The 13466-nt window shown below is 43.6% G+C and overlaps 1 protein-coding gene across 7 annotated transcripts in view; it reads right to left on the bottom strand.

Moving 5' to 3' along the window:
- The window catches only part of RAPGEF4 (Rap guanine nucleotide exchange factor 4), a 173078-nt gene that overhangs the window by 71605 nt on the left and 88007 nt on the right, over positions 1-13466 (bottom strand). For 6 of the 7 annotated variants that reach the window (XR_008327103.1, XM_053359411.1, XM_053359436.1 and 3 more), the window contains 3 exons: positions 9494-9566; positions 9141-9205; positions 304-357 (listed from right to left, as the gene is read on the bottom strand). Coding sequence is in view for 6 of the 7 variants with exons in the window: in XM_053359411.1 (XP_053215386.1) it covers positions 304-357; positions 9141-9205; positions 9494-9566 (192 nt within the window). In the remaining variant the exon portion in view is untranslated. The remainder of the gene's footprint in view (positions 1-303; positions 358-9140; positions 9206-9493; positions 9567-13466) is intronic. The other variant, XM_053359425.1, reaches the window with a different exon arrangement.

Genomic DNA, 13466 nt, shown 5'->3' on the forward strand with positions numbered 1-13466 from the left:
CTCCCCACCTCCCGCCCCGCAAGCTCCGGGGACAGGAGGGCTTTGCTGCCGACCGCCAGCACAGCGGAGACTTCTCCGCTGTCCCGGGGCAATTTTAAAATGCTGGCGGGCGGCAGCGAAGCCTCCGCTGTCCCGGGGCGATTTTAAAATGCTCACTTAATGCAGTGAGACAGCATGAAGCTAATTTACTCAGATATATTACAGTCAAAGCATCATTGCGATGGCAGGGTGGGTAATTGGATAACCCCAAAGCACTTCAGTTTCTACAGTAACCCAGGACTGCTGTACATCTAACCTCTTTACCTCTACATTGGCTGTAGCTGGACGGAATGGGATGTGTTGATCAATGAAAGGAGTCTGAAAAATAAAATTTAAGTGAAAGAAACAAAGGGGGCAGTGATAAAAGTAAACAAATGTGGAAGCGGGTTTTTCAAGAGAAAAATAAATAAATGAACATACGAAAACTGAAAATGTTGGAAGTCTGAGAAGACGTGAAATATGCAATTTTCCACGGTATCATTTGTCGCAATCAAGAATAACTAGGTTCTACATTTAGATGAAAACAGAAAGATGCATAAACAGCTACTGAGTTAAAACATGGCGATGAGATGCAGATATCAGTAGCAAAAAAGGGGGGGGAGGGAAGCCCTGTGTAATTGAAAATTCATATGCCGGTTTTTTTGAATAGAAGTTCCGAGTCGCCTTTTCTCAGCCAACTTTGCACATACACTAAAACTATTCCCTAAAACTATCCTGTAACTGTTCAAAAGATTCACACCTTCCCTCTACGCTTCATACTATGTGAGTGATCCAGCTTTGTACAATTAAATCCCTAAATCGTTCCCAAATCGGTTTCTCCCTCCAGAGCAGATTTCACACCTTCAGGATGCAAAGCATGTGAGCTATGGGTGAAATGGGCGAGGCAAGCTGCTTAACCCTTTCCCGTGCTATTTTTTCAGAACAAAACCACAACCCTCCCCAAAGCCAATCTTTTCACCCTTGGGAGGAAAGTTACAGGTACATTTTGTAAAATCTAATTTGACCCCTGCTTGACAGCTGAAATTGAAGAAACATCTCATCTGAAGAGGAGTAATTCGAACAAAGCTTCTGTTTATCCCTAAAACTGCTAAAATGTGGACTTTTAAAATATTTTTGTGCAATCAGAGCAACCAACATACGTTAGAATGATACACCAGGCATGCATTATTTAGCATTACATAGTGCGCTGCAACTATAAATGCCCTCCACTTTAAGACACATAAAATGGCCCAACCATTACCCAAAATGACACATCGCGGCCAGTGTCAAAAGGAAAGGAAAGCTTAGGCGGAATACGGTCTGTGCACAAACACATGCATAAAGATTGGAACACAACTAATGATGTCTTATTTTCCTGTCATTTCCATGCTTCTCTGCCACAGCGTTAACAGCTGCTAAAACAGTTTTGCATGAATTGAATAAAGTGCTCCAAAGATGAAACTCCAGCATATGCTCAGTCCACAGACTGAGGCCCTATTTTCATAGCCATTCTCAGTGGGAAGATGGAAATGGTTTGCTGGAAGTGTTTTAATTTAGGCAAGAATAATGGATCGTCTTCCCTGTACACCAAATACAGCACGGGTACTTAAATGATTTGTGCTTTCAGAATCAAGATTGCAGAAATCTGCCGAAGATAGGAAGTGGCCGCCTTAGTCAACCACAAAAAGTGTGATATTTGCCTTTTCCCTTTGAGGAGAGCTTTTTCTGTTTGTGCCCTTCAACCAAGGGAACTCCTTCCCTAAGTCAAAGGCCTCTCTTCCCTCAGCTTTTTATAATGGTACAACAGAGGTCTGACCCAAGACATTTTTCTACATGAGGCAAATACAGTCATACCTCATGTTACGTCCGCTTCATGTTACGTTCTTTCAGGTTATGTCCCACGGCGACCCGGAAGTACCGGAAAGGATTACTTCTGGGTTTCGCCGCTCGCGCATGCGCAGAAGCGCAAAATGACATCACACACATGCACAGACGCGCCGCTGCGGGTTACGCTCGTTTCATGTTGCGAACGGGCCTCCGGAATGGATCCCATTTGCAACCAGAGGTACCACTGTCAAGACAGTGCCCCTGCCATTCTGCATACAGAAGCTGACCACTCTGGTACAGTAGAACCTCGGTTGTCAAACGTAATCCGTTCCGGAAGATCGTCCAACTTCCGAAACATTCGACAACCGAGCCACAATTGCCGGTAGGCAAATTCCTTTTAAAAAACGTGCCTGCCTCGGAAGCCGTTTAACTTCTGAGGCGCATTTTGAAACAGCAACATTCGCTACCGGGTTGTCGGCATTTGGGTTCCGAATTGTTCGGCTTCCAAAGCGTTCGACAACCAAGGTTCTACTGTACCTTGGAAGCAGGCTGGTTTATTGCTGCGCAGCACACATTGCTATGTCCTCAGTGCTACTCATTCACGACTACATCACTTACAATCTGTGTAAGCAAATGGTGCCAGCATTCATCACACATGCACAACGCCCGCTGGAATGGATGGCCTGGGATTCCCGCCTCTTTGCTTGTTCACACAGTTGGCAGCTTCTCTCACAAATGTCCTGTGACACACTGGGAGAAGGTGACCAGGCAAGGCAATCCCAGGCAGAAATAAATAAGCACTGCCGCTGCCAGGGCATGAGGAATGGCATGGCAGGATGTCAATGTTTTCCAAAATGTCTGTTGCCTAGTAGGGTCCATCCTCCTGGGACAAAAAAGACCTTTGTATTCTTCAGGGTTAAAGGGGGTGTTGGCTTGTTGTTGCTTGTATGTTGCTATTTAGCTTTTTTTATTTAAAAAGTTGCTTTGTCGTTTTTATTGCTTTAATTGCAGAGTTGTTAAAAATACCCTACTTATTGTGCGTTTGTATTAGAAACTGCCTTTGGAACACTCCCAAGGACCATAAAGTGGTATAAACATTTTTTTAAAAAATAAATACATACACTTTTTTCCTCTTGTGGTTTTGATCCATGTCCCTGACCTATTCAGTAGAAAGGGGGTGTTAAGGAGAAGGTGGTTTGCACAGAATGTTCTGTGCTCCCAATTCCTCCTGGCTGTTACAAGAGGGTATGTCTGTTTTCTGTGCTTTCTCCTTTCTTCCCAAAGCCTCCCTCCTCCTTTGATATAAATAATGAATAATGTAGAGTTGCAAAAGCTGTAAATCTCCACATGCTTGTGTGGCATTTTTGCATCCGTGTTGAAATAATGGGATAATAGCCTGCACACGCCTTGGAAATGCAATAGTTCCCGCTCAGGAGCTGCAATCCTCAAGTGTACTTACCTGGAAAGCGATCCCTGCTAAAATCACTAGGATTTGCTTCTTGAGCAAACATGATTAGGATCACGTTAAGAATCTGCTCCAAACAAACGTCAGGCAGACAATAAATCATTTTCTCGTTCCTTATTAATCACTGAAATCTTTGCCACCAATCTCCCTTTTCACACATCAAGAACGGCTGCCACAATTGCTGCATGCATTTATTGATTCTTTCATTGGCTTCCTATCATATTTTCACTCTGCAATTCCCAGTTTCCAGAATTACTTGTAGGACGGGTGCTCACAGCACACATTTGTAAGATTCTGCGAGATCTTCCAAGTTTTTAAAATTTCCTTTTTTCAATTTTTCTGCCAAAGTTGAAAGAATAATTGCAAGATTTCGGGATGGGGTGGGGAGGTGTTCATTTAACTGTTTCAAACATAAGTGCCAATTGTGCTGCTCGTATGCGCTCGACTTGTCAGAAGAACTGACCCTTGAAAAGGACAACCCTGTTTCTCACCGTAATTACTTTTTTTCCCCGACTGCCCAATTGCAAAAACTAATGGAGCATGTGTGCGTGTCTTTATAGACGGTGATGGAATCACACCGAACATGCGCAAAGGAGCTGGGGCACAAAGCGTATTTCAGACTGTATTTCATCTCATGCTGCAATCCTGTGCCCCCAAGTGATACAGTCATTTCCTGTGTTCCTGTACTACTACAACTAATAATAATAATAATAATAATAATAATAATAATAATAATAATAATTTATTATTTATACCCCGCCCATCTGGCTGGGTTTCCCTAGCCACTCTGGGCGGCTTCCAACAAGAGATTAAAAATACATTAAAACATCAGTCATTAAAAGCTTCCCTAAACAGGGCTGCCTTCAGATGTCTTCTAAATGTCAGATAGTTGTTAATTTCTTTGACACCTGGTGGGAGGCCGTTCCACAGGGCGAGCGCCACTACCGAGAAGACCCTCTGCCTGGTTCCTTGTAACCTCACTTCTCGCAGTGAGGGAACCACCAGAAGGCCCTCACCACTGGACCTCGGTGTCTGGGCTGAACGAGGGGGATGGAGATTAAATTATATCCATAATTTAGGCACGAAGTACCTGGTGCTTTGACGCAACCATCCTACGGAATGCCATATAGATCCAACAAACCAGAAGTCTGCCCACTCCTGGCTCTATGAGATAAATTTAGCAGGTTTACATCATGAAACCAGGAGCTGATCGTTACAGAAATGCTGTATACTCCCACAAGATCTTCCGAGGTTTTACAGTCATGTATCTTCTTTCCAACATCCTTTCCCTCTGTACCACGGAAGCCTCTTTGCAATATCGGTAACTCTGAACTACTTGTGCTCGGAGAAGGGAGAGTGTGAAACAATATCGTCACTGCTTACAGACTGGGCTTTCCAACCCCTCAACTTATATAAGAGCAGCTTATGCAAACCTCAATGTGCTTTTGTACTTTATCTTATGTAACTAGTGAACCGATGACAAGTGAAGACCTGCACACATGTCAAGATGGATTTATCATGAATGCATTTGTCACAGACTCCTCCGCACTTTTGTGCCTTGCGAGTTTCACTTTTGTTTTACTTTTCTTTCCTTGCATGTGACGCAACTTCAGACGTTCAGGATCATCTGCAACACTTTGGGCTATTTATTAATTGCTCCAAAAGGGGCAGAGATGGGAAAACAATCCGCTGGTAGTGATTTGGATAAATCATGAGACACCATTCTAAATTCCTATCCGCGTGAGATTTGTGTGCTTGAGATAGATGCCTTTCAAGCCTTTGTAACCTAGAGGAGTGACTCCACAGCAAAGGCACTCCATGTGGCTGCATTTGAAGAATGCTTGGAGGACAGCATAATAATAATAATAATAATAATAATAATAATAATAATAATAATAATAATAATTTATTATTTATATCCCGCCCATCTGGCTGGGCCTCCCCAGCCACTCTGGGCGGCTTCCATAGAAACCAAAAATACACTAAAATATCACATGTTAAAAACTTCCCTGAACAGGGCTGCCTTAAGATGTCTTCTGAATGTCAGGTAGTTGTTTATCGCTTTGACATCTGCTGGAAGGGCGTTCCACAGGGCGGGCGCCACTACCGAGAAGGCCCTCTGCCTGGTTCCCTGTAGCTTTGCTTCTCGCAATGAGGGAACCGCCAGAAGGCCCTCGGCGCTGGACCTCAGCGTCCGGGCAGAACGATGGGGGTGGAGACGCTCCTTCAGGTATACTGGACCGAGGCTGTTTAGGGCTTTAAAGGTCAACACCAACACTTTGAATTGTGCTCGGAAACGTACTGGGAGCCAATGTAGGTCTTTCAAGACCAGTGTTATATGGTCTCGGCGGCCGCCCCCAGTCACCAGTCTAGCTGCCGCATTCTGGATTAGTTGTAGTCTCCGAGTCACCTTCAAAGGTAGCCCCACGTAGAGCGCATTGCAGTAGTCCAAGCGGGAGATAACCAGAGCATGCACCACTCTGGCGAGACAGTCTCAGCCTACGTACCAGATGGAGCTGGTAAACAGCTGCCTTAGACACAGATTTGACCTGTGCCTCCATGGACAGCTGTGAGTCCAAAATGACTCCCAGGCTGCGCACCTGGTCCTTCAGGGGCACAGTTACCCCATTCAGGACCAGGGAATCCTCGACACCTGCCCACCTCCTGTCCCCCAAAAACAGTACTTCTGTCTTGTCAGGATTCAACCTCAATCTGTTAGCCGCTGTCAGGGAACTGCCATCACAGCCAGGAGTGGAGGAAGGGCTCCCAAGCGATGCCGGAGAAGGGCCCAGCAGGGAAAGAGGGGACTCAGCGGCCGGGGAAGGAAATCAGCGTTACACCAGGGAGAAAGGCGGGCAGAGGCGGGCTTCGGAGAGATGGCTCCAGGACTCTTCGCCAGAGACCAGCGGGGAGAGCACAGGTCCTCCACTGCCCACACCCACCCTGCGCAGAAGACTTCCGCGCAGGGAGGCTAGGCGGAGACTATCCGTCAAGGAACTTTTATGTTGGAAGAAGTTCAGGAAACGCCCACTGACGGATTCTGCCAGTGACTGAGACAGACACGGAATCAGGACTGTCCAGCCAGGGAAAGGTTTATCCAGGCAACCTCGCCGAGAGTGGCAGCAACTTACGCACAAGCAATACCCCAATTCCCATTACAGCCGCCATCCATCCTCCAACCGCCTCCAGACACTCACACAGGACCTTCACCGCCTTCACTGGTTCTGATTTAAAAGAGAGGTAGAGCTGGGTATCATCCACATACTGATGAACGCCCAGCCCAAACCTCCTGATGATCTCACCTGTTGAGAGAGTGTTTGGATGTAGCCAAGATGCTGGGGGCAATTTAGGAACCAAAAGTGTCTTATCCTTCCTGTCAACATGCTTCTCTGTTAGGACTAGGGACAGGCAAATCAAGTTCTCCTTTTTCTAGTCTTAATCTCCATTTTCCACATTCCTAAATTGGTTTGTGAATTTATATTTTAAATGCCCTCATCAGAATTCATCAGCATTCTAGCGCAAATTTCTCCTAATGTACCCTTTTTTAAAAATGCAATTTTGCCTAATATACTTTGCAAACCAATTTCCCCTAATATAATGGAGTTTTTGTATGTCGTTTTCCACCACAAAACTATTCCCTTTATCCCGAGTGGCTGCCCTTTTCTCTCCATTCCTTCTTTAACTGATATACTAAATTATAATCTCAGGTGGTATTATATAAAAAAGTATACTTATAACACAATCTTAATGCCCATAGGCTCAGTGGAGTTTACTTTCGAGTAAGCTCGCGTAGTAACCCTTGTTTTAGAGTGATAATTTTTATTGTTACTCGCCACAATAAAAATTACTATTGGTATGCCACATCTTATTATAAACTCCACCCAAACTGGTTTGTTTTCAAGCAGGATAAGGATGGGACAGGAAATACCATGTAACAAGACAGGAGGAAAAGCAAATATATGCAGCAATGTCTCTAACGTTATTAAAGGTTAAAAAGATGTGTTAAAAGATCAGTCTCTCTAAGGAAACAGGGCAGACGGACAGGCAGACAGGAAGTAGTGAACCTCAATAAAGAAAAAACAAAGTGTGGCTGTTTATGGAGCTGGTGAGTAAAGAGTGCCAAAAGTATTATTTCTTCTGATCAGATCAGACTACGTATTTATTTTAAGAATATGGATTATTTAACCTACAAGAAACAAGCAATAAATTCAACCATGCAGAAAAAAACTTAGTCAACAAAAGGGGGAATGTAATAAAATAAAAATCCAAGCAACACACATTAACTTGGTTGTTGTTCTATCCCTAGCTGGTAAATTATACAGAAAAAGGCATCATCAATGTATTTGTGGCTATTTTATGGTATCGCCTGAATGACTTCAGACTTTTGTCAATCCAAAATAAAAAAATGGGGCTTTGTTCACAGGATATATGTTTCCCAGAGTGGGTGGGGTATAAATGTTGCTGCTGTTATAGCTGTACCACAACCACTTGATGTACTGAGCACTTTGCTAATGTAATGTTTTGCCATGCTTTACATCATTAATCACTTAGATCCTGTGTAAATGTAACATTAAATAAAGTTGAAGACTTTCCCCTGCAATTTCCTGACTATTAAACAATGTGTGTGTGGTTAATTTGATTTCGATGATAGCTTATTGTTTTAGTTCCAATATATTTTGTATTCTATGTTGCAAACTACTCTGATACTTTTTACGAATGAAAAGTGGCACATAAGTTTTTATGTAAATACAAATACATGGAGCAGTGGTATGCTCGCGTGTTCTCATCCTCTGTTCCCACTCCACTCCAGGCAACACCTGAAATTTCTTCTCACATACTTAGGCCAGATTATGTGGTAACATACAATCACGTGTCGCTTGCCATAGTAGGAAATGCATCAATAGTATGATACATAACCTGACAATATGCCATTTGGGCGGTAATTACAGCTATCACTGGGAGTAGTGTATGAACTATTGTGGCATGGAAACAGCCAAGTTGCTCCATAAAGCTAAATGGAGCCTAAAGCTATATGCTTTTTGGGCAAAGAAGGGGATTTTACATTGCTTATTTCTGTAGAATTTCGTTTACTAGTTTCTGAACTTCTGAATAAAATAAATCTTAAATTAATTCAATTTGGTTTTTTCCACTTGCAAAATCTAAATGTCTACTATTAGTGCCAAGTGTATAAGCAAATTGCCTGCCTTTCACAACCGTTTTCTTTGTCGTCTTACTTTTTTCCTAACTTGTGGTATATAAACTCGCAGAACTTTGCTAACAGAAATGGCCCAATGAACAACACTGGCAAACCGCTTCATTTTTAATATCAGTTCCAATGACACTTTCTACTGTGATTAGCCATCAGAGAAGCAATATAGAACCCAGGCTTAGTAAAGTATATTCAGTTTCATAAGCATCTACATTTTCTTTGACAACTGAAGCACCTGTGTTTTATTAATGTTTCCACACACAAAAGTTAATTTAGGGTGCAATCTTACACTTATCGTAAGGCCAGCTGAGGGGACTTATGCATCTAGCTCTTCCATCTGTGGTCAGGAGAATCCAAGCATGTCAGCGGTGGCATATCGGGACAGGATTGATACAAAGCCCCTTTGTTCCACCGGCACCCCCAACATAAATAGCTCAAGCCGTATTTTCCTCTATTGCAGCCAATGGGAGGGAAGAAGAAAAGACCCACCTTGGCCACTGAGAAACAGCTGGGCACAAAATGTGGTGGCCGTTCCCCTCAGCCTTGCTTGTGAAGAATTGCTTTGCCCATGTACCAATATGTTGGCGATTACAGGCAAAATGAAGAAGAAAAATTATTTACCTTATTGCAGTTTTTAGAGATTGAGCACAGACTACTACTTGACATGTTATCCTTGTCGGGCATTCCTGTAAGAAAACAGTAGACACATCAGAACAATATGTCTGAGGATTAAATGTTGCTCTTCAAATGGGATGGTTCTTTTCACTTACATCAGTCACAGCAGACTTTGGTCTTTCAAATTTCGGCAGCGCTTGAGGGCAAAATCTGGCACCCACCCAACCTCCCATTCTGCTTGGCGCCAAGGCAGCGGAACCAGCCACGCTGCCCTAAAATTCACCTCTGACACCAGGGATCGCCTGACATAAAGATCGCCATTGTTCCCATTTTACAGACACTTTTGCTGAGGTACTTACTGTCATTGTTGGAGCCAGTTTCCATAACACCATAAGGAGGAGCCAGAAGTCCTGACATGTACTGTCGGTATTTCTGAGGGGAGGGGAAACAGTTGAAACGTCACTTTGCTGAAAGTTATCCACACCCAATTTTTAAAAATGAGATAAAGCCTAAAAATAAATTTCCTGGGGTTACACATGGAATGTAATTGTGGTTTAAAATCCTTCGGCAATATTTTAGGATTCTTTCTCCCCCTGTATTTTCTTATGTTGTATGCTGCCCTAAGCTCTATTTTGGGTGAGTAAAGTTCCACTCCCAGCCAGAACAGAGTTCATTTTTTCCACTTCTCTCCCAGAGCAAACAGCAAGAATCAGCGCATTGTGTCCCGAGGTGGATGTATGCTGGTGTACAGTGGTACCTCGGGTTACGAACTTAATTCATTCTAGAGGTCCGTTCTTAACCAGAAACTGTTCTTAACCTGAGGTACCACTTTAGCTAATGGGGCCTCCCGCCCCCGCTGCATGATTTCTGTTCTCATCCTGAAGCAAAGTTCTTAACCTGAGGTACTATTTCTGGGTTAATGGAGTCTGTAATCTGAAGCGCCTGTAACCTGAAGCGCCTGTAACCCGAGGTACCACTGCATATTCCTATGACACTGTTTATGTTACTTTAACCTGTTTGTGTGGCTGTCTGTGGCTGCGGGTGCCTGTTCTAAGTCTATCTGTACTTACGTGCAAGTGCCTGTCCCCATGTGTGTGTCCCTGGTATTTTATGTTCCTGGAAGTGTGTGCGTTTGTGTCTGCCTGTACATGTGACTGCAGTAGTGCATGAGAGAGTCTGCCCACATCCAACAACCTGTCATAACACCTGCTGGATTGCTGTTGCTGTTTAATCTTTCATGCTTGCAAAAAATGTTACGAAAACGCCGTTCTATTTGTTTGTTCCTTTGCTTGGTCCTATTTTCGGCATCACAACCCACTTTTCTCATCCTCCCTTTGCTTAGAACCTATGAAAACATCATGACATTCACATCCCAAGCAAATTGGAGCGGCACATACAGGTGTCACTTGTGGAAAGCCTGCTTAAAATTAAACTGGTCATAACCTTAGCACTACGGGACGTGGGTGGCGCTGTGGGTTAAACCACACAGCCTAGGACTTGCCGATCAGAAGATCAGCGGTTTGAATCCCCGCGACGGGGTGAGCTCCCGTTGCTCGGTCCCTGCTCCTGCCAACCTAGCAGTTCGAAAGCATGTCAAAGTGCAAATAGATAAATAGGTACCACTCCGGCGGGAAGGTAAACTGTGTTTTTGTGCGCTGCTCTGGTTCGCCAGAAGCGGCTTAGTCATGCTGGCCACATGACCCGGAAGCTGTATGCCGGCTCCCTCGGCCAATAAAGCAAGAAGAGCGCCCCAACCCCAGAGTTGGCCACAACTGGACCTAATGGTCAGGGGTCCTTTTACCTTTACTTTAACCTTAGCAGTAGTCTGGTCATAGTGAACTCATGCAAATGTGCAAAAGGATTGTCTAGACTGTGTAGGGTAGTCTCACCTCCTACATGATGCACTGTCGACTCCCCTGTGTTGTGGGATTAGCACAAATCGAAGGGCTCCCAACATGGGGGTGAGAATTCTAAGGAATCCAGATGCTGTTGCCCAGAGTACTGGTTGAAATACATCGCATTTCCATTTGTTCATGTTTCCAAACAAGACGTACAGTCGTACCTTGGAAGTTGAACTGAACCCGTTCCAGAAGTCCATTCGACTTCCAAAACGTTCAGAAACCAAAGCACGGCATCTGATTGGCTGCAGGAAGCTCCTGCAGCCAATCGGAAGCCCCGTTGGACATTTGGGTTCCAAAGAACGTTCGCAAAGCCGAACAATCACTTCCGGGTTTACTGCTCACTTCTGGGTTTGCTGCATTCAGGAGCCAAAACGTCTGAGTACCAAGGCGTTCGGGATCCAAGGTACGACTGTATTTGCTCAAGTTGGGGACATGATTTTCAACTCTTCCCACCTCCCCACGGCTCATGATATAAACAGACAACTCAGTTAGCATCAGTATTTAGTGACACAGGCAGCTCACAGAAAAGCTTCTCAGAACTCAGTATTGATGTGATGTACAGTAAATCACAATCATTTGTAACTGGTATTCTCTCATTGATGCAACATGCCACTGGAGGCAAATACAGTGCAGACATGATCAATAAACCATCAGGCTTATGTAACTTTCTGTCTAACATTTTAAGTGATATCCCAGTAACATGGGAAACAAAAAGCAGTGTGCAATAAAACCAACCAAGGTTCTATTTTAACATAAATACATAGGCACTTACAACCATAGCGTTGTGAGCCATATCTCCTTGTGGTTATATTGATGAGCTCACAATCTAATCCCGTTTAGAATGGGTCCACAAGACATCTCTGTTAAAGAAGGAACTAGGAATCATTCTGTATTATTCTTTCCCCACACTCTTTTTCATTTGGCACTACAAAGAGTTGTTTTGGGATCGTTGGCTAACTGATATTCATGTCAACTGCAACATGCATGTTTGAGAATATCTCATTCATAACACCATTCTAATGAAAAAATCATCATCCTCTGAACCTAATAGCTAATAATAATAATAATAATAATAATAATAATAATAATAATTCATTTATATGCCGCCCATCTGACTGGGTTGCCCCAGCCACTCTAGGTGGCTCCCAACAAAATATTAAAACACAGTAAAACATCAGCCATTAAAAACTTCCCTGAACAGGGCTGCCTTCAGATGTCTCCTAAAAGTCATACAGTTGTGTGTCTTCTTGACATCTGATGGGAGGGTGTTCCACAGGGCGGGTGCCGCTACTGAGAAGTCCCTTTGTCTGGTTCCCTGTAGCATCACATCTTGAAGTGAGGGAACCGCCAGAAGGCCCTCACTGTCCGGGCTGAACAATGGGGGTGGAGGCGCTCCTTCGGGTATACAGGGCTGAGGCCATTTAGGGCTTTAAAGGTCAACACCAACACTTTGAATTGTGCTCAGAAACATACTGGGAGCCCGTGTAAATCCTTTAGGATGCATGCAAACAGGCCGCAATTAAGTGTCCCGTGTGTGTGATGTCTTCAGTGCTAGAGTGAAAACCCCAGACATTTAACAACCCAGCTTGCAGAGATGATCTGGTCTCATTGTACATTATAGCATATGTATCCATGTTTGTTAACTGATGTGGTTAAACTTTTTTTAAAAAAAATAAACTTAGACTGAGTTTTAGCACACAAGAAATACTTAAAACAAATGCTTATTTCTTGATGAATAGCCTTTGGACTATAGTGGTACCTCGGGTTAGGAACTTAATTCGTTCTGGAGGTCCGTTCTTAACCTGAAACTGTTCTTAACCTGAGGTACCACTTTAGCTAATGGGGCTTCCCGCTGCCGCCGCGCGATTTCTGTTCTCATCCTGAGGTAAAGTTCTTAATCTGAGGTACTATTTCTGGGTTAGCGTAGTCTGTAACCTGAAGCGTCTGTAACCTGAAGCATCTGTAACACGAGGTACCACTGTATAATGTAACTTAAACAGAAAGCTATCTTTAGAAAGATTTTTCCTCCAAAAGCATTTTATTTAAAAAAACTGATTTAAATTTTAAAAATCCGATTTATTTATTTATTATTTTTTAAAATCATTGATTTTTATCCACCCTGGTTTTAGGCTTACTTGCTGATGCTCTCCCCAGCATAATATAGAATCATAGAGTTAGAAGGAACCCTGAGGATCATTTAGTCCAACCCCAGGAATATGCAGCTGTCCCATGTGGCGATCAAACTTGCAGCCTTGACATTATCAGCACCACACCCTACGCAACTGACCTATCCAGGATGAGATGTGACGCAATCTCTTTCCAAGTCAAATGCTGAGCTGTACAGTGAAGCACTGCTTCTGTTTGCTGTTTGAACTTCTGAAGGTCCTTCATTTGGTCTCCTTGCTCTTTCCCCAACCCATCAACAAAGTAC

This window comes from Podarcis raffonei, chromosome 1 (genome assembly GCF_027172205.1).
Source record: "Podarcis raffonei isolate rPodRaf1 chromosome 1, rPodRaf1.pri, whole genome shotgun sequence".
Lineage (NCBI taxonomy): Eukaryota > Metazoa > Chordata > Lepidosauria > Squamata > Lacertidae > Podarcis > Podarcis raffonei.